This window comes from Microcaecilia unicolor, chromosome 8 (assembly GCF_901765095.1).
Source record: "Microcaecilia unicolor chromosome 8, aMicUni1.1, whole genome shotgun sequence".
NCBI classification, from domain to species: Eukaryota; Metazoa; Chordata; class Amphibia; order Gymnophiona; family Siphonopidae; genus Microcaecilia; species Microcaecilia unicolor.
The window spans coordinates 234,466,653-234,488,880 of NC_044038.1; the positions used below are offsets into that span (position 1 = coordinate 234,466,653).

The 22,228-nt window shown below is 44.4% G+C and overlaps 1 protein-coding gene across 1 annotated transcript in view; it reads right to left on the bottom strand.

Annotated features, from left to right (window-relative positions):
- Positions 1 to 21,532, bottom strand: part of DLGAP4 (DLG associated protein 4) — a 279,115-nt gene extending 257,583 nt beyond the window's left edge. Inside the window, 2 exon segments of the mRNA XM_030212654.1 lie at positions 10,186 to 10,397; positions 20,582 to 21,532. Of these exon segments, the coding sequence (XP_030068514.1) occupies positions 10,186 to 10,397; positions 20,582 to 21,532 (1,163 nt within the window).
- Positions 21,533 to 22,228: the final 696 nt, after the last annotated feature.

The following is a 22,228-nucleotide window of genomic DNA, read 5'->3' on the forward strand; positions in this document are numbered from 1 at the left end:
TAATTGGGTCTTTCCCTCTCTCGTCTGCATACCATATGGTCTCTCAAACATCCCCCCCCCCCCCCACATACCTTTTATATAGCAGATTTTCACCGGCAGCGAGCAGCAGCTAACACACACTGCTCATGTTGGCCCCACAGCCTTCCCTCTGAGGCAACATCCTGTTTCCGCATAATCGGTAATACATCAGAGGGAAGGCTGTGGGGCCGGTGCGAACAGTATGTATCAGTCACTGCTTGCTGCAGGCGAAGATCTGCTACTTACAAGGTATGCAGGAGGGACAGTTGTTGGGAGTTTTTGGCTGGTGGGACTTGGGAAGAATCCCTGCCAGCCACATCATAGGTGTGCTGCTACTGGGTGGGCCTGAGCGCAAAGTGGGTGGGCCTGGGCACACCCTTGGCTACGCCACTGATTTGCAGGAAAACTTGAGAAGGAAATAAGTTTAAAAAAAAAAAACTGTATACCTTTACACATGAACACTCAGTAACCAATATACAATAACACTGAGTGTAACACGTAAACTCACCTTTGTAGATTTTAGGGGAGTTTATTACATTGTGAGGTAAGACAGAACTGAAGCTATGATTCAGGAGCTTCGCTGCAGGGCTGGCTTAACCTATGGACCAGGGCGCCAGAGCCGGCAACCCCCTTCCCTCTTTCCGTCTCCTTTAAAGGCAGTGTTTCCCTCCCAAACACAGACAGTGTTTCACCTAATGTTACCCGCATCAGCGCCCCCCAGCGTCTTCCTTCTGTCAAGCCCCAGCCCCTCCTTTGACATAGCTTCCTGTTTCCACAGGGGCACAAAAGAGAGAAGACTCAGGAGCCAATGCAGATAGCCTTAGGTGAACCACTGTCGGTATTCAGAAGGGGAAAATGGTCTTTAAAGGGGGAGGATGGCCTGGGGAGGGGCGCCAAACCAAAAGTTGGCTCAGGACGCCACAGTCCCTTGAGCTGGCCCTGCTTCGGTGTGTCAAGTGTTTCTGATGAAGGCGCACAGGCAACGCACAGAGCTGCTGCAGCAGGCAACAAAGGCAGAGCTAGAATACATCTGGCTGCCGCCTAGAGACTGTTTACTTACTGGGCTGAATGGAGATCTGTAATGCTGGTGTACTGGTAGTTGTCCTCTAGATCTGTCCCCTACCTGCATTTTCAACATTATAAGGATAGCACCGGGAACCCCTGTGTGGATGAAGTCATTAAATATCTGTAGATTATTAACACTGCTGCATTGTGCTGTTAATTGGCCTCTGGTATGATTAGAATTAAGCAATAAGATATAAGGACTTTATAGGGTCTCATTTCACAGCTCGGATGAGGCTATGAGTAAAGACTTGAAGCCTTTAGCCAGTGGAGCAATTCCGTATTAACAAAAGAATCCAGGTCCGTGCTGAGCAATTGCTACTGTGAACTGATTAAAATGGAAAGAAAGAGCTTAACAGCATCCTATTAATATTCAGTGCCCTGAGGCTAAGTGAGGAGAAGGAAGATGGAGATGGGATCCTCCTGGATACATAGACTTCGTTCAAGGATAACCAAATTTTGAACACGACTGTTTCAGGAACAGAAGAAATAAAGGGAAAGAAAAAGGGATTTAAATTGATACACCACCTTTCTGTGGTTATAGTCAAAGTGGTTTACATATTGTATACAGGTACTTATTTTGTACCTGGGGCAGTGGAGGGTTAAGTGACTTGCACAGAGTCACAAGGAGCTACAGTGAGAATTGAACCAGGATCAAAGTCCGCTGCACTAACCACTAGGTTACTCCTCCACTAGCAACATTCCATGTAGAATCTCAAATAGTAGAAACAGAATCTCAAATAGTAGCAACATTCCATGTAGAATCTCAAATAATAGCAACAGAATCTCAAATAGTAGTAACTTTCCATGTAGAATCTCAAATAGTAGCGGCATTCCATGTAGAATCTCAAATAGTAACAACAGAATCTCAAATAGTAGCAACAGAATCTCAAATAGCAGCAACATTCCGTGTAGAATCTCAAATAATGTAGAATCTCAAATAATAGCAACAGAATCTCAAATAGTAGCAACATTCCATGTAGAATCTCAAACAATGACAACATAATCTCAAATAGTAGCAGTAGAAGCTCAGCTAGGGAAAAGGAAATTGGACTTGATATACTGCCATTCTGTGGTTTTTGCAACTACATTCAAAACAGTTTACATAGTATATACAGGTACTTATTTGTTCCTGGGGCAATGGAGGGTTAAGTGACTTGCACAGAGTCACAAGGAGCTGCAGAGGAAATTTAACCTGGCTCCCCTCAAGACACTGCACTAACCATTAGGCTACTCATCCACTCCGAAGCAACCAAATGAACCAGCCAGCGCTGTAAAATGAAATTTATTAAAATATCAACATTTGATAGCGGTGTGGTCTTATTGTCCTACCATTCAGTTCTTGTAATAGCTGCCCAACCTGTTTCGGCAAAACACAGCCTGCATCAGGGGCACAATCAGCTCTTGTTGTTATGACATGTATCAGACTTACAAATATATAACGTGAATAAGAACAAATGTACATCTATAAATGCAGACAAAGAACTTAATACAAATCCTTCTAAAGAGTGGACACATGCATTCATCTTTATAAAATCTTGATGGTCGCAGCTTCCCGACTTAAAAAGGGGCAAAATTGCACCAAAAATGACAGGTTGACCTCATGTGGGGTCAAAAATTAAAAATGAATAAAAATCTCTCTATATAAAAGGCACCACCAACGTTCTAAATGAAGCCTCCAGGTGGAAGTGTGAAGGGGGAGAGATATCCGGTTTCCCCATGAGTGTCTGCCCCGCCCTCGCTCTCTCTGTAACACAAACAGTGAAGGAAAACACAGCAAAGCACGAAATCAAATCGCTCTCTCTGTAACAGTGAAGGACTCAGAGGGGGGAGGGGAGAGAGGGCAGAAGCCCTCACTATCTCTGTAACATAAACACAGCACAGCAGGAAACATAACACTGAAGGACTCGATTCCGAGGGGGGAGGGGACAGAGAGGACAGACAGCACAGGGGAAGGGAGAGAGGGCAGAGGGCAGGGACACACACACTCCCACATGCACACAGAAGAAAACCTTGCTAGCCCCCGTTTCATTTGCATCAGAAACGGGGCTTTTTTACTAGTGTTTAATAAAAACCTTCAGAATATTTTTTTTTAAAGAGGGCTTTATTATTCCTTACTGTTTAATATGCCTGCTTTTAAAATGACCATGTGTGAGATTAGTATTATATGATCCTTACAAGTTGATTACGGTGTCTGTACTTTGAGACCCCCATAAGATTTCTCAGCATGGATGTTCTTTATAAGTACATAAGTATTGTCATACTGGGAAAGACCAAAGGTCCATCAAGCCCAGCATCCTGTTTCCAACAGTGGCCAATCCAGGTCACAAATACCTGGCAGAAACCTAAATAGTAGCAATATTCTGTGTAGAACCCCAAAGAGTAGCAAGATTCTAGAATTCTAAAGAATAACAAGATTCCATGCAGAACTTCAAAGTGTAGCAACATTCCATGTAGAACCCCAAAGAGTAGCAAGATTTCATTCAGAATCCCAAGTACATAAGTATTGCCATACTGGGACAGACCAAAGGTCCATCGAGCCCAGCATCCTGTTTCCAACAGTGGCCAATCCAGGTCACAAATACCCGGCAAGATCCCAAAAATGATCTGCGTGCCACAGTGATTAGAAACAGACAGAGATGTTCGCAAGCAATTTTATTCCTCTTTGTAGCAGTAGATACTGGTCTCTTGGAGTCCAGTATAGGCAGCCTTTGACGATTTCAGTGACCTCTTCTCAGCTCAAATTAATTTCCTATCCTTTGATTCATTATCAAAATTCAGTAGAATTAATTATGTAGGTATTATAGGGGTCCTTTTACTAAGCTGAAGTAAATGGGGCCCTGTGTTAGCGCCATCACATGTTTTTGATGCACGGTGAGGCAGGGGCGTAGCCAGACCTCGGCAGGAGGGGGGTCCAGAGCCCAAGGTGCGGTGCACATTTTAGCCTGCCTCCCCCAGTAGCCAACCCCCCTGCCACCAACCCTCAGCCACCACTTTCGATCCCCCCCCCCCCCCCCGCGGCACCGCTGCTGCAAATTACCTTTGCTGGCGGGGGTCCCCAACCTCCGCCAGCCTTAGTTTTCTTCAGCACCGGTCTTCGGCGCATTTGCTCACTTCGCTGATCTGTGCCGTGAGTCCTGACGTCCTAAGCGGCTAAGATAAAAGGTGTGGTACTGCTCAGCAGAGGACGTTTGTCCTTTACTGCACACCAGCCTGGGTCCATTCCAGGGATGAAATTCTAGAATTATTTATTTATTTTTAATACATTTATATCCCACATTATCCCACAAGGGCGGGCTCAATGCGGCTTACACAATTACAAATGGTTACATTTCAGGAAGGGTACAGGCATAAAGGAGCCTATGGAAGGGGTGACAACATGTGGATGAAACAGGGGAGCAAGTCGAGGTAGGGGCAGTCGGGGGTCAGGTGGGTACGGCCGAAGTGAGGATGGCTAGGATGAAGTATTATCAGTTGGATAAGCAATCTTGAATAAATACGTCTTTAAGGATGACTTGAAGAGCTGGTGGTCATCTATCTCCTTCAGCTGCCGCGGTAGAACATTCCAAGATTTCGTGCTGACTTATGAGAAGGTTTGAAACAGGTTTTAAGAAATAAGAGGTCCTTTTACTAAGGTGCGCCGAAAAATGGACTGAGCTGGTGTAGGCATGTGTTTTGGATGCACGCAGATCCATTTTTCTGCACAACTGTAAAAAAAATCCCTTTTTAAAATTTTGTCCGAGAATCGACGTGCGGCAAAATGAAAATTGGCGTGCGTCCATTTTGGGTCTGAGGTCTTACCACCACCCATTGACTTAGCTGTAAGGTCTCACACGTTAACCAGGCAGTAATGTTCTACGTGCGTAGAATGCTTTTTGCCTCCCAGTTAGCACCGCGCACTGGGAAATAAAAATTATTTTCTGGCGCGCGTAGTGGACGCATGTAAAAAATGAAATTACAGCCCGGGCTACGTGGTAGCCGGGTGGTAATTCCAAATTGACGCACGTTGGAAGCGCCTGGGCACCTACACAGCTTAGTAAAAGGGCCCCTAAACCAGGGGAAGGCAACTCTGGTCCTCGAGAGCCACAGGCAGGTCAGGTTTTCAGGATATCCACAATGAATATGCATCAGATAGATTTGCAAACCTTTGAGGCAGTGCTTGCAAATCTATCTCCTGCATATTCATTGTGGATATCCTGAAAACCTGACCTGCCTGCGGCTCTCGAGGACCGGAGTTGCCTACCCCTGCCCTAAACCAAAGGTAATGTTTGACAAGATCAGTGGCCAGAAGGTGGCACTGCAGCTCAGGTCTTTGGAAACAGGCAGACTGTGGATATGAAAGTTGTGTTAGAAGCCCCTACAGAGGATAACGTTACAGCTTGTTTCTAAACTGTTTGCGGAGGGAGGGAAACTTAATGATAAAGGGGGAAATTCATTCCATATAACAGAAGAGGCTTGGAAACATGGAGCTCTGTACGTTCCCAGAGTTTGGGAGGAAGGTTACAAAAATGGTATTGGGCTTAAGCCAAAATACATCCTATATAATAATTCTCACCTCCAAAGTTCTGACTTGCCTGGGACCGTGGCTCATTTCGAGTTGATCTGCTAGGCTCTGTAGATCAGGCTGACATCACCGTAGCCATTATGATGTCAACTTCAGAACCCGGGGGGAAAAAAAACAGGCCTCACAACTGAACCATGTCCAGAGGAGGGTCGCTGGACATGGGTGGCTGGAGGGGGGCAGGGGAGAGAGGAGGGTCACTGGACATGGGTGGCTGGAGGGGGGCAGGGGAGATAGGAGGGTCACGGGACATGGGTGGCTGGAGGGGGGCAGGGGAGAGAGGAGGGTCGCTGGACATGGGTGGCAGGAGGGGGGCAGGGGAGAGAGGAGGGTCGCTGGACATGGGTGGCTGCAGGGGGAGAGGAGGGTTGCTGGACATGGGTGGCTGCAGGGGGGGCAGGGGAGAGAGGAGGGTCGCTAGACATGGGTGGCTGCAGAGGGGGCAGGGGGTCGCTGGACTTGGGTGGCTGGAGAGTGGGCAGGGGAGAGAGGAGGGTTGCTGGACATGGGTGGCAGGAGGGGGAGCAGGGGAGAGAGGAGGTTCGCTGGACATGGTTGGCTGCAGGGGAGCTGAGGAAAACCTTGCTAGCGCCCGTTTCATTTGTGTCAGAAACGGGCCTTTTTTACTAGTAAGAACATAAGACACAGGAGGAGAGACTTGAAGACGGGAAGATATGGTAGAGATGTTTGAAAACTTGAAAGGTATTAACATACAAGCAAATCTTTTTCAGAGGCAGGGAAGTGGTACTAAAGGACATGAGTTAAGGATGTAGGGTGGTAGATTTAGGACTAATATCAAGAAATAATTTTTCACAGAGAGGGTGGTGGATGCCTGGAATCCCTTCCTGGTGGAGGTGGTGGGGACAAACCGTGTTGTGGAGGATAAACACAGAGAATCCAAATAACAGAAAGAACATGGAATCAAAATCAAGCATAAATGACTATCACACTTGAAACAGGGCAGAGAGAGGTGTAACCTGCAAAAGAGCAGCAGGGTACAACTCTGGCCGTCTTGCTGGGCAGACTGGATGGACCGTGCAGGTCTTTATCTGCCATCATTTACTATGTTCCACAACATAGTAACATAGTAGATGACGGCAGATAAAGACCTATGTAGTCCATCCAATCTGCCCAATAAGATAAACTCATTGCGTATGGTATGAAGTGATACTACATATGTATACCTGATCTTGATTTATCCTTAAATTACAAAAAATCAGGAAGATCAAATCCAACCAACCAAGTTAAACCTTAAACTCACTATAGTAAACTTGGGTTCAGAATAATTTATCTTTTTATATATATATATATATGTATGCACTTTAAAAAAATGCTAAAGTGTTTTAAATTGTTTTAAATGTGCTCAGACCATACCGTTTACACCCATTATATCCCCAAGAGGAATATGTGGTGGTGTCACAATGGAACCATCATTGCACATATGATGTTCCACCTCCTAGGTTTAAACAAACGGTGAACTGTATGTTTTATTATCCATGTATCAGAAGGTAATATGGAATGTACCATAATTTATGGGCGGAGGTTTGAGCTCAAGTCTAACAATATTTAATGTGAATAGTCCATGACTTATACATATGTATTATAGATATATGCATACATTGGTGAGTAAGATCTACTTGGGCGCAGCTGTATGTACATACACAAATATTAGGAGGTGGAACATCATATGTGCAATGATGGTTCCATTGTGACACCACCACATATTCCTCTTGGGGATATAATGGGTGTAAACGGTATGGTCTGAGCACATTTAAAACAATTTAAAACACTTGATTTATCCTTGCCATTTTTCGGGCATCGACTGTAGAAGTCTGCCCAGCGCTGGCTTTCCTACGTAATCTCCGCTAACAGGATTCCTTTGTGTATGTCCCTTGCATTTGACTATGTTTATATTCAGTAACAAGAGGACCAGGGGCCAGGGGTTGATTTTTACTGTGTAGAAAGGTTGTGGAAAAACCATCAAAGAAATGCATTTGCAGGTCATGGTTGGCTGTTTACGCATTTGCAATAGTGTAGTTGTTTCCCAAAATTCATATTATTATTATAATATAATTAAAATATAAACTAAAAAACAAACTTTTAATGTTTAGTTTGATATTCACATGCGTTGATTATTTGTAATTTTTGGAAAACTGCTCTGATGTGATTATTCTGTCGATATCCAGTTGTTTGTTTTTATTTCTTTTTATGTTTCTTGTTTTTATTATTTTGCTGTGTTTTTATTATATGTGTTTTTATTGTAACCCACCTAGAATAGAAGGACAGTGCGGGATATGAATGTTTTAAATAAATACATTCTACAGGGATCTCTAGCACCTTTACATAGTAACATAGTAGATGATAACAGATAAAGACCTGTACGGCCCATCCAGTCTGCCCAACAAGAGAAATTCAGAATAAGGTATGATGTGGTACTACAGATGTATATTTGATCTTGATTTGTCCTTGCCATTAGCAGCTTGCAACACATCTCATGTGCTGGCTTTCACTAAAGTGGTGGCCAGTCTCCATCCTAGCTCTGAAAGTTCCTTAAAATGACTCCTGTCTCACTGAATCCCTATGCAGAGCCGGTGGAAGGGTATTCAATACCCTAGGCAAACCTTCAACCTTGCTTTCCCTGTCCGCCTGTTAACTTCCAGGCTCCTAGAATACTTCTCCCCTCCCTCAATATTTTCCTAGCAAAAGTCAATAATTGTGAACATTCCTAGAATAATCGATACTTATACGCAGTGTGTTTTTTCTAGCAAAAAAGGTGCCGGTACTCAAATGCTAAGCCACCCTTCAGGGGTGGGATGATCACTGAGGGGCCCACCCCACAATAGCCAGGCCCCCTGCAACCAGTCACAGAATCTATGACAAGGTAGAATTGGTGCTTAGAGCCTGAGCTCTTTCATTAAAACTCAGGGTCCGTGGGTCAATTTTAGCAAACAGTGGAAAAGGTGCCGGTACTCAGTACCTCCAAGTACCCCCTCAAATAAAGCCCTGCTTATACGTGTAAGTGTGCATGTGTGTGTTTATGTAAAGGGAAATTTCCAAAAGCTATTTACAGGGGTAAAAGACTATTTTAAAGCTACCTCCATTCCAACAGAAAAAAGTATGTAATTGTGTTGATTTCAGCTGGGTTCGTGCAAGGGCAGCTCACCTTGTTTTCCATAAAATGAAGGGGTCTTAACAACAGCAAAATCCTCTGACTTTCCTCATAGTTTCTAGGACTGTTTTGCATGCTGCTGGGTGAAGCCCTTTTGTACTGATCAGAGTAACCTCTTCTATCAGAAGCAAAGCACTCAAGACATCTCTTTTCAATATAAGAGGGTCTAACACAAGATAATTACAGAGAGGTGAAAATGGCAATGCGTTTCTAGCTCGTACATGTAGCTACAAAATTGCCGTTTAAATTGTAAAGAATGTTGGGATTCACGGTGAATAAAAAGCTTGACATAATTCAAAAACGATAATTCAATAGTTTAAAAACGAATTCCTTTTAATGCAGGATCTGTCCTAGTAGTGAAAACTGGAACCATCTCATAAGATTTGACCCTCATCATGTCTAGTCCCTGTGTGAAATAATGTATTGGCCAGAAAATTCAGAATAAAGAAAATACCCTAGAGAAACAGGAACCTCCAGTGCCTGTCTGTGTCCTGAACCATAGCCCCATGGTCCAACCTCAAAACCAGGGTTTTCCAAACTTGTCCTAGAGATTCTGCTTTCAGGATACCACAATGAATATGCATGAAATCAAATTTGGATATAGTGAGTTTACAATGTATGCAAATTTATCACGTTCGTAGTTATTTTGGAGGGGGGAGGGATGAGGTCTGCTACTTAGGGTTGAAAAGTCCTTCTCCAGACCATTGTGGTTTATAGGTACATAAGTATTGCCACACTGGGACAGACCGAAGGTCCATCAAGCCCAGTATCCTGTTTCCAACAGTGGCCAATCCTGGTCACAAATACCAGGCAAGAACCCAACAAAGTTCAATACATTTTATGCTGCTTATCCCAGAAATAAGCAGTGGATTTTCCCCAAGTCAATTTAATAATGGTCTATGGACTTTTCCTTTAGGAACCTGTCCAAACCTTTTTTAAAACCCCGCTAAGCTAACCGCCTTTACCACATTCTCTCCCAACAAGTTCCAGAGTTTAATTACACATTGAGTGAAGAAAAATTTTCTCTGATTCATATTACATTTACTACTTTGTAGCTTTATCGCATGCCCCCTAGTCCTAGTATTTTTGGAAAGAGTAAACAAACGATTCACGTCTACCCATTCCACTCCACTCATTATTTTATAGACCTCTATCTTATCTCCCCTCAGCTGTCTTTTCTCCAAGCTGAAGAGCCCTAGCCGCTTCAGCCTTTCCTCATAGGGAAGTCATCCCATCCCCTTTATCATTTTCGTCACCCTTCTTATTCCACTATACCTTTTTTGGTTTCATTATGATATCCTGACCATGTAGAAAAATGATATACGCCATCACCAAAGACATTCCTCCCAAGGCGACGCTATCTCATGTGAGTTACCTGTTTGTGGTACTCTGTTCACTTAGAGAGAGCTGGGTAGCCTTGAGGTAACTCTGTCTGCGAGCCGCTGTCTTGGGGGATGGCTTGGGGCTGCCCTCGGAATCCTCGCTGTCATCGTCTCCCATGGCTTTGATGTAGCTCCCGCTGCGCATGCGTCGACAGGGGATTTCGTTATCCTTAATGAGGGTGTTGTTCCAGTCTCCTGCCGGCACCTGTAGGAAACACAAAACCTTCAGTCTTCTCAGGGAAGGGAAGCAAACACTTTCAGAAGCAGACAAGGACGGCTTTTCATTCAAACCACAGTAAAAAAAAAAAAAAAAAAAAGAGAGTGCGTGTTGATGATTTTTTAAATATTTCATATTCCATTATTGTTAAGCACTAAGATACCATGTGCAAATGGAAACAGTCTCTTTTTTCCTCATCAGCTCTCATTGCTTCCACTATTCTCTCAAAAAAGTCCTAAGCTTGCTTCTTCACTTATATCCATGGTAACACATTGGAGCCACGAACAATGGATGCTGGCTGATGGAAAGGTATTGATCATATATACAGCGTCTATTCTTAGGTGATTATAAGTTGCAAATGTAGGTGCTTTTTTTCCAGCTAATACGGGGTTCATTGAAGGTACAAAAAAATAATCAATGTTTATTGATGTTTTTGTGTCACAGTTACTACTGCTAGGGAGCGTTTCAAATCAGATACATGCGTTTACGTCACGTAGGTGTTGTCAAAGAAGCAACGACTGAGTGGAATGTACCCAACAAGCCAGGGGAGGAGTGAAAGGACTCTAGGGAACGGGGTTTTTTGGTGTTTATCCAATAAAGGCCAGATTCTATATATGTTGCCTAAAAAATCGGCACCGAACGAAAACGCACGGGGGGGGGGGGGCATAATCGAACGGGGACGACCATCTCTAAGGGCGGCCATCTCTAAGGACGTCCTCGGGAAGGGGCGGGGAAACCCGTATTATCGAAACAAGATAGGCCATCTTTCGTTTCGATAATACGGTCGGGGAATTTATCACATTCGTGGTTATTTGGAGGGGGGGAGGGAGGGATGAGGTCTTCTACTTAGGGTTGAAAAGTCCTTCTCCACACCATTGTGGTTTATATGTACATAAGTATTGCCACACTGGGACAGACCAAAGGTCCATCAAGCCCAGCATCCTGTTTCCAACAGTGGCCAATCCAGGTCACAAGTACCTGGCAGAAAAACAAAGAATAGCAACATTCCATGTAGAACCCCAAAGAGTAGCAAGATTCTGGAATTCTAAAGAATAACAAGATTCCATGCAGAATTTCAAAGTGTAGCAACATTCCATTCAGAATCCCAAGTACATAAGTGTTGCCTTACTGGGACAGACCAAAGGTCCATCGAGCCCAGCATCCTTTTTCCAACAGTGGCCAATCCAGGTCACAAGTACCTGGCAAGATCCCAAAACACTCCAATACATTTGTTTTAAATTTACTACATTGTAGCTTCATCGCATGCCCCCTAGTCCTAGTATTTTTGGAAAGCGTGAACAGACGCTTCACATCAACCTGTTCCACTCTACTCATTATTTTATATACCTCTATCATATCAGTTTTATAGGCAGTTCAAGATTGAAGCACAGCATTGTAAAATTATTAAAAAAGCCATGAGGTTTTTGACTGACGAATGAATGAATGCATCAGTGTTTGGGTGTCTGAGGTCTTTTTTTCCTCATTTGGTTATTAATAGTGAGTTATCATGATTTTATTGGTCTTGTCACAGCTTGGATTGTTTGTTTTGGACCACTATTAACAAGTACTAGTCTTGTCTCCATTTGCAATTTGGACTATTCAGCATACAAAAATACACACGTCGATGACCCCTAGCACTCCACAGCACTAGCAGCAGAGCTGTTAACAACATCTACCATAGGGTCAGCACCCTATGAAAACAGAATATTAGAAGGGTCCTGGGGATACACATTTAGTATTACTTCAGCAGCCTTTGACTGCTCATTTGGGCTTCCAGTTCAAACAGAGCCGGTCTCTATTGTGACTATCCTATATAATAATTCTCACCTCCAACGTTCTAATGTGCCTGGTACCGTGGCTCCCTCGGAGGTGGTCTGCTAGGCAGTTTAGAATGCACTGACGTCAGTGATGTCACTGACAGCTGATTCCAAGGCAAGGGGAGGCTACTCCTCCCCCTGCCTGGGCAACAGCTGTCAGTGCCCCCCCTCGGCGTAACACCCAAGCCCCTGCCCTGCAAAACCGTGAGCCAGGCAGGGGGAAGAGTAGCGAAACATGTGGAGCGTGTTTCCCTACTCCTCCCCCTGCCTACCAATCAGCTCTCAGTGCCCCCCCCCCTCGGCGCAACACCCAAGCCCCTCTGACCCGGCGCAGCACCCAAGCCCCTACCCCCCTCGACGCATTACCCAAGACCCTCCCCCTGGCGCATCACCAAAGCCCCTACCCCCGCCCCCCCAGACATGGGTGGCTACAGGTGGGGCAAGGGGAAAGGAGAGCAGGGTCATTGGACATGGGTGGCTACAGGGGGGCAGGGGAGAGGAGGGTCACTGGACATGGGTAGCTGCAGGGGGAGAGGAGGGTTGCTGGACATGGGTGGCTGCAGGGGGGGCAGGGGGAGAGGAGAGTCGCTGGACATGGGTGGCTGCAGGGGGAGCAGGGGAGAGAGGAGGGCCGCTGCACATGCGTGGCTGCAGGGTCAGAGGAGGGTTGGTGGGGAGGGGGTCCTGAGACCAGATGGGTGGCTGCAGAGGGGGCAGGGGAGACAGGAAGGACGCTGCGGGGGGGGGGGGGAATTACCTTGCTAGCGCCCGTTTCATTGCCTACTGAAACGGGCCTTTTATACTAGTAATGCCATAAACCTTAATCTGTGTTCACCCTCTGCCATCTGAATTTTATCCCTCCCTCCCGCCAAGGACTACAATAGTTCCTCAAAAAAAATTAGTATGTACAAGTGTGCCTGATTCCTGCTACTAGATGTTGACAGATTGCAAGAACTGAGATTCCCCTCCCCAGGGGATGATGAACAGAGCTCAGCCCAGGCCGGTGGAAAGACTTTAAGTGAGAAACAAGGATGTTCCCTCTCTATCCCTTGGCACCATGGCGTGATCAGCCTGGTATCAGCCCTTGGCAACAGTATCAGGAGATGCAGCAGGATCTGGAGAACATTCTCAGTATGCCTGGATATGTGTCTTTGTTGCCGGACGGTGATAGATCATTGACAGATTATCCTAACAGGAGTCTTGTTCTCTTCCTTGATCTCTGCAGGGCTGACTGACTTTGACCTTTTGTATGCGCCTTCCTCCTGTTTCCTGTCTGGATGGAGGTTGGATTCCACCTTATTAATTGCACATCAGGAACAGCCACTCGCCTGACGGGGACAACATGTACCGACAGCGATCTTTTGGCTCCGTGTTCCCTGCTTTGCGGCGTGGCATGGTTCAGAGGGGAAGAGAAAACATCGCTGAAAGCAAAGCAATCACAACATTTCTAAATATTAGGGATGCAATTAAATAGTCATTTCACTTTCTCTGGCGTGGATAATTTATGATGAAAGTGCATCCCCTTGAACGTGTCCGTGCAAGGCATAAAACTGTCCTGCTAGTCTTGATTCTGGAATCAGCTGTCACAGTGGAGTGTATTTAACACTGTTGTTGCTAAATCTTTACTTGGCAGGTGGCTCCAGGTCGCCCTCTGCAGGCTCCTCTAGCTCTGCTTCTATGGGTTTGATGACGTTTTTGGTGGGAGGCTGGAGGGATGAGTAATGTTTTATTTTTCTAGTGTTATAGACATTGATCCACCGGGAGTTAGTTCTTTCCGCTGGTCCCTAAATGACTTTCCAATAGTAGGTAAACGTTGCATCTACCAATCTAAGCTGAATGTGAACAAGCAGCAGAAGCAAAAGCCTGAGCATCCCCTGAGCCAGTGGCCCCTAATCCAGTCTTAGAAGGTGCCTTAACTATGCTATTTTTCACAATATCTACAAAGAATCTGCAGGAGATAGATTTGTATGCAATGTAAGTGGTACAAGCACATGCTTTGTGGATATCCTGAAAGCTAGACTGGCTGCGGATTCCTTTAGGATTAGGTTGGGCGCCGCTGTACCTAAGCCACGCCAGTCACTCTTTCTTCCCAATAAGTACCTATCATTGGCACTAATTTGCAGTTCTGTATGTAACTACCCTTAGAATTCTACAAATGGAGGGGCCCGTTCATTACAGGGATGCCACGTAGCAACTGAGGGGCATCAGCCCAACGCGGTCTCCGGCGGTAGTTCCGCCTGAAGTGTTCACCATTTCTGGCACAAAATCTTTTTTTTTTTTTTTACCAGAGTGTTAACCCGGCAGTAATCGGGCAGCGCTGCGTGCTGCCCAGTTACCTCCAGGATACCGCGGGGGCCCTTACCGCCACCGCAATGGCTTTTCAGCTGTCCTAAGATTCACCCATTTAACCAGATGCAGGCATCAGCTGAATATCGCTGGCACCCACATAAGCCCCGGCTCCTCCCTAACATGCCCCCTGGCCCGCCCCCGACCGGCCCACTTTTTTGGGGGCAATTCAGAGGCGATATTCAGCGGCACTGCCCAGTTTAGTGCTGCTGAATATTGGCAGTTAGACGGGGACAGGTGATTTAAGCGGGTCAGAGCCTCTCCAGCCCTCTTAAATCGCTCTCAATATCAGCCTCTTAGTTTTTATTCAGTTCATGTATATTTGTGTGTAAAATTTCCATTCCTTTTAAGCCATTTTCGTTAAGAAAAATTATTATTTATAGTTCTTATTCTATTCAGGATAGTACATTTTCAGTTTTTGCTTTGAAAAAAAACTTGTTTTTACTTGTAGTTCTCGTGAACTAATGGCCATTAAAATATCCCTGCTGTTGCCTACCATATAGAAGAGAACGGAGGCAGATACAATTTCTTTCTGCTCAGAACTATGAGCATAATGGTTACCTCCCTGTATGTCCTAAAACGTTGTGGGTACAGTTATGCTTGCAACAAGTCAAAATTAATAATATAGAATTTGATATCGTATCTTCCCTATGAGTGCTAGGGGTAATTTTGGAATTCAACCTGACCATGAAAGGTCAGATAAAGAAGACAATACAGAGTGTTTTCTTTAAACTACAGTTATTAAAATGTGTTAAGAGCTACTTTCACTTTGACCATTTAAAATTGCTCACCCAAGCATTAGTATTGTCTTACCTGGATTACTGTAATTACTACTACTACTTATCACTTCTATAGCGCTACAAGGCATACGCAGCGCTGTACACCATACACAAAAAGACAGTCCCTGCTCAAAGAGCTTACAATCTAAATATGGAATGTTGCTAGTGGAATAGCAACATTCCATGTAGAATGTCAAACAGTAGCAAAAGAATCTCCAATAGTAGCAACATTCCATCTAGAATCTCAATAGTAGCAATATTCCTTGTAGAATGTCAAACAGTAGCAACAGAATCTCCAATAGTAGCAACATTCCATGTAGAATCTCAAGTAATAGCAACATTCCAGAATCTCAAATAGTAACAACATCCCATGTTCCACTGCACTAACCACTAGGCTACTCCTCCACTAGCAACATTCCATCTAGAAGCCTGCCCTTGCAGATCAGCAACGCGGCCGCGCAGGCTTCTGTTTCTGTGAGTCTGACGTCCTGCACGTAAAACGAAAAATCGATTCACCTCCACTCGTTCTACACCACTCAGGATTTTGAAGACCTCAATCATATCTCCCCTCGTCCAACTCATTTCCAAGCTGAAGAGCCCTAACCTCTTTAGCTTTTCCATCCCCTCTATCGTTTTGATTGCTCTTCTTTGAACCTTTTCTAATTTCACTATATCTTATTTGAGATATGGCAATCGGGGAAAACAGCGTGCAATCTGTTGGAAAGAGTGCGCCCTTTTCCCACATAGAGCTCCTTCTTCCAAAAGAGATGCACTAGCTGCAAACTGAAAAACACAAATTTTAATTTTTTTTCTGCTCGTTTTCTGGTTTAACGACGTGCAGTGACACATATGTCATTGACATTTCCCATGTTGTTGCAAATGACACCTGGTTATACCTCAGAAACTGTTCTAACTTCATTACGGAGTGAAATTTAAAACAAACTTGATGATGACCTTATAGCACTAACAGACCTTGATATGTCTGCTGCTTTTGATGTGACCAGTCATAAGTTCTTACTTGACAGACTGGTATTTTTATTATTATTTTTTTATTTTTTGTTACATTTGTACCCTGCACTTTCCCACTCATGGCAGGCTCAATGAGTGGAGGAGTGGCCTAGTGGTTAGGGTGGTGGACTTTGGTCCTGGGGAACCGAGGAACTGAGTTCGATTCCCACTTCAGGCACAGGCAGCTCCTTGTGACTCTGGGCAAGTCACTTAACCCTCCATTGCCCCATGTAAGCCGCATTGAGCCTGCCATGAGTGGGAAAGCGCAGGGTACAAATGTAACAAAAATAAAATAGATACTATTGGAGATTCTACATGGAATGTTGCTACTATTGGAGATTCTACATGGAATGTTGCTATTCCACTAGCAACATTCCATGTAGAAGGCTGCGCAGGCTTCTGTTTCTGTGAGTCTGACGTCGTGCAGGACGTCAGACTCACAGAAGCAGACGCCTGCGCGGCCACACTGGTGATCTGCAAGGGCCGACTTCTACATGGAATCTCAAATAGTAGCAACAGTGGAGGAGTGGCCTAGTGGTTAGAGTGGTGGACTTTGGTCCTGAGGAACTGAGTTTGATTCCCACTTCAGGCACAGGCAGCTCCTTGTGACTCTGGGCAAGTCACTTAACCCTCCATTGCCCCATGTAAGCTGCATTGAGCCTGCCATGAGTGGGAAAGCGCAGGGTACAAATGTAACAAAATAAAAAAATATTATATACAGGTACTTATTTGTACCTGGGGCAATGGAGGGTTAAGTGACTTGCCCAGAGCCTGTGCCTGAAGTGGGAATCAAACTCAGTTCCTCAGTTCCCCAAGACCCACTAGGCCACTCCTCCACTCTATCAATTGGTATATCTAATTGGCAGAGATGAGGAGTGGACAGAGCACCTGTTTTGACATCCAAAGGTGGCTGGTTCAAATCCCACTACTGCTTCTTGTAATCCTAGGCAAGTTACTTAACAGTGAGGAAAATGCAAATAAATAAATATCCAGCACAGTAGATAATTGTTTTTCTTCATAATTGCACCTTTAAAGTTTCTATCTCAGACAAGCTATCAGATCATTATTTTCTTTCCTGTGGGGTCCCTCAGGGATCCATCTTATCCCCAACCCACTGACAACAATAATTCAATCATTTGGTTTTAGCATGTATTTCTATGCTGATGACATTCTAATTGTACACTACACTTCCAATTTGACACCTGAATTGGGTCCCCTGCAACACAAGAACAGCATTTAGTCTTAAACCCTCAGAAAACCACCATATATTGGATTACAGGGAATGCCACAGTCCCTACCATCACACCAATCTTGTTTGGTTCACCAACTCAACTAGTTAGTAGCTTTAAATACTTGGGAGTAGTTCTGGGTTCAAGACTAACTTTCTCAGCTCAAGTGTCTTCAGTCCTTAAGTCCAGCTTCCTGGCACTACAAAAAACTATGATCCATTCATGGTTATCTGAATCATGATTCTCAGCATATTTTGTACCACACTTTCATCGGTTCTTGTCTCGATTATTATTATTGTTACATTTGTGCCCCATGCTTTCCCACTCATGGCAGGCTCAATGCGGCTTACATGGGGCAATGGAGGGTTAAGTGACTTGCCCAGAGTCACAAGGAGCTGCCTGTGCCTGAAGTGGGAATTGAACTCAGTTCCTCAGTTCCCCAGGACCAAAGTCTACCACCCTAACCACTAGGTCACTCCTCCACTGTTGCTACTATTTGAGATTCTACATGGAATGTTGCTATTCCACTAGCAACATTCCATGTAGAAGTCGACCCTTGCAGATCACCAATGTGGCCGCGCAGGACATCAGCCTCACAGAAACGGAAGCCTGCGCAGCCTTCTACATGGAATGTTGCTAGTGGAATAGCAACATTCCATGTAGAATCTCCAATAGTAGCAACATTCCATGTAGAATCTCCATAGTATCTATTTTTGTTACATTTGTACCCTACGCTTTCCCACTCATGGCAGGCTCAATGCGGCTTACATGGGGCAATGGAGGGTTAAGTGACTTGCCCAGAGTCACAAGGAGCTGCCTGTGCCAGGAGTTGAACTCAGTTCCTGAGGACCAAAGTCCACCACCCTAACCACTAGGCCACGCCTCCATTATTGTAATTCAACTTATGCTGGGATAGCTAAAGCTGAGACAAAAAGGTTACAAACAGTCCAGAATACAGCAGCGTGGATTCTTTGCTGTGCTAAATGAAGAGATCGTATCTCCCCTATACTTTGAGACAGAGTATGGAGGCTTATTGAAGTCTGACGGTCTAGGGGATTGCCTTGACACAGCTGCTTTTGGCGAAACATAGTCTATGTCGGATGAAATTCCCCTGGGTTAAATCCTTACTCTACATTTAAAAGATGTGTACATATATTTTATATATGAAATTGAAAAAATCGCAACAGAGTGGCATAAAAAGTTGAGTGGTTACAATTGAAATATTCAAAAAATAGTCTACTCCTATGTGACTGATGACGAGGTGGGGCCATAAGACTTGTCAATCAAGAAATCCAATGGTACTGACGAGCGGCACTGCTGAGGTCTGAGGTGTCGTTAAATGATTATGGAAATATTATAATTGTTGAAACTCTATTTATGGCATTAATGTTCAAGCACTATGTTCCATATTAGTGCCTGGCCATTTACTTGGCAGTAAGGGCTCATGCGCTAACCCCAAAGTAATCGGGCAGCATGCGGCAATGAATATTCATGAGAGATATTTGCATGTAGTGGAGGCAGTGCATGCACATCTCTCTCATGATTATTCACTGTGGGTATCCTGAAAACCTGACTGGCTGGGGTGCCTCCAGGACCAGGTTTGGGAACGGCTGATCCAGTATAAAACCTCTTATCCAAAAGAGATAGGGACAGTCAGATATATTCATGTTACTTTTCCAGCTTACATAGCAAAGTAGTCTTGGGCAGACTAGATGGACCATGCAGGTCTTTTTCTGCCGTCATCTACTATGTTACTATGTTACTATGTAAAGTATTATGAGTTTACTAAATATAAAATGGAATGCTCTGCCATGTAAAAAGCCAAGAAAATTTATTGTTTATTAAAACACTTACTGTATCACTTTTACTAAACATAGTTAATAAGTCAAAGCAGTTTACAGGCTAAAACTGAAAAAGAAAAGAAGGCCAATAAATCATAAGAAGGTGTGGAGATTTTGGACATTTGATGAAAACGTCTAAAAATCAAGTGGCAATTTTTGAACCAGAAAAACGACTTTTTGTTCCGAAAATGGCCTTTTCATAGATGTTTTTGTGCTCAATACATCTATCTTTTTGGACCACTTTCAAAAATAATAAAAAAAAGAGTCAAAGATCAAAACACACAAAAGCAAGCTATTGGGATGTATAGGGGGGGAGGCAACATTCTTAGTAGACTGGCCACACAGACATCCCAGCCTAGGGGGCGCTGCAGTGGACTTCACATAAAAAGTCCTAGATACACATCTCACCGTTACCCCCTTATATTGTATGGTGAGCCCACCAAAAACCTACTGTACTCAACTGTACCCCACTTCAATAGCCATTACGGCTATGGGTGTTACCTATAAATGGGTACAGTAGGGTGTTTGTGGGTTTTGAGGTGCTCAAACTTTCCACCACAAGTGTACCACTTAGAGTGGTATATGGGCCTGGGTTCCCTTCTCTACAGTGCACTGCACTGACCACTAGGCTACTCCAGGGCCCTGCTTGCTCCTTTAATAGGACTGGCCATAACATCTGAAGTTGTCATATAGGTTGGTATGTACTCTTTCTTTCACATCTTTGGTAGGTGGGAGAGGGTCAGTACTGGGGGAGTGAGGGGGTCATGCCAGTGGCCATTTAGGGCACCTTTTTGTGAAACAGGTCTAGACCAAAATGTCTACATTTTAGCCCCGGACGTTTTTGCTTTGTTCCATTCTGGCAGAAAAACGTCCAAGTTTTGGGAATGCCTAAATCGCACCCCGTCATGCCCCCCTTGTGATTTGGATGCACTGATTATGAACTGCATAGAAGAACATCTTAAAAATGGGTTTCGAAAATAGCAATTTGGACGTTTTGAAAATGAGCCCCAAAATATCATTCAGTCAATAATCATATTACTACATTCATAAACATCTGATCACTTCAATAAACTTCTAAATAAATTCCACAGAGAACTTGGAAACCTTGGCTATCAGTAACCTACCAGATCCTTCAAAAGAATTGGATCTCACCTGTAAATAGTGATAGGATATATCCTGATGAGAAGACTTGGATTTCAGCAGAGCTTTGTCAATAGTTGCCGATGCCTTCTGGCATGCTTCCCGTGCATGACTTAGGGTGAGTGTGGACCAGGAGCCCCTCTTGATATAATTAGAGTCAGTGGAGTTGATGGGGATATTGGTGCAAGGAGCACACTTGAGGTCATTATTGCTCTTAGAGGATTTCAGCATGTGTTCACTGATAGTGTTGTAGGCGTGCATGAAGTACCTGGGTTGGCTATGATCTGGTTGCCGACCCAGGGTCATGAGGCCCATTGGGTTGCGATAATTACAAGTGTCACTGTCCAGATTATCATCTGAGCTCCACCAGCCTGATATGTTGGTCCTGGACCTGTGCTTAGACTCAGTCTTTGCTCTGTCTTTGCTCTTACTCCGTCGGCTATCTTTGGGGTCATCCAAACCCTTTTTCCCATTGACACTGCCTTTGTTGTTCCCTTCCAGGGACTGAGACTTGGCAAACAGCTTCTGGACCGAGTGAACCAGATGCCGAATGCGTCCTGGGCTTTCACTTCGGTGCTTGGAATCACTCCTCTGAAACTGAAGGGTGCTGAAACCATCCCGATGAGTGGGCAGCTGCTTTTCAAACTGGTCCAACAGTTTGGCAGGCAAGCGGTTAATTTTGGCAGGTGGTGTGTGGGTCGGGAAGGGGTTCTCTTCTGGTAGATCAAAATGGGAATTATAGTGAATCCTGGGAAAGGTGCTGCTGGTGGAAATCTGGTTGTTGAGGGGTAAGATACACTCGCCATGGATGGAATTTGTAGTGGAAAACCGGGAGTCCACTCCATAAGTGTCTGTAGGGCTGAGCAAGTATGGACTTCTATCCTGAGTGGCGTACAGAGAGTCTTGGGGTGAGTCCAGGTTTTCGGAGAGATGGCGAGCTCTATTGTCTCCTAAACCTTTCATGATTTCAAGGTTTCCTAGAGCATAGCTTCAGTTCAGGTAGTGACTCAAAGGAGTTCGCTTGATAATTCCTGTCTCTGAAGATTTTTGTGCAACTACAAAAAAAGAAAATGGGAAACAATCAGTTAGCAGCAAAGATTCATTTTTCCCTTTAACTATACTTTTGTCCTAACAATATTTGCATGGTAACAAAGTTTTGCTTTTCAGAATTCATCTGACACTGCTGCTGCTTTCTGAAAGGGTATTATTCAAGAAAGATTTTTTTAGGGATTTTTACATTATATATACTGTAGAATGCCTTCTGTGCCTTACCTGTGTCTGTCTGCACTCTTTTTCTTTTCTGCACATATGCAGAAAGCTACATATCTCATTTTCAAATTGTGCGCCTAATTTTAAGACCTGGGGTCATAAATTTGATAGTTATGCTGAGGAGTGGCCTAGTGGTTAGGGTGGTGGACTTTGGTCCTGAGGAACAGAGTTCGATTCCCACTTCAGGCACAGGCAGCTCCTTGTGACTCTGGGCAAGTCACTTAACCCTCCGTTGCCCCATGTAAGCCGCATTGAGCCTGCCATGAGTGGGAAAGTGCGGGGTACAAATGTAACAAAAATAAAATAGATACTATTGGAGATTCTACATGGAATGTTGCTACTATTGGAGATTCTAGATGGAATGTTGCTACTATTGGAGATTCTATATGG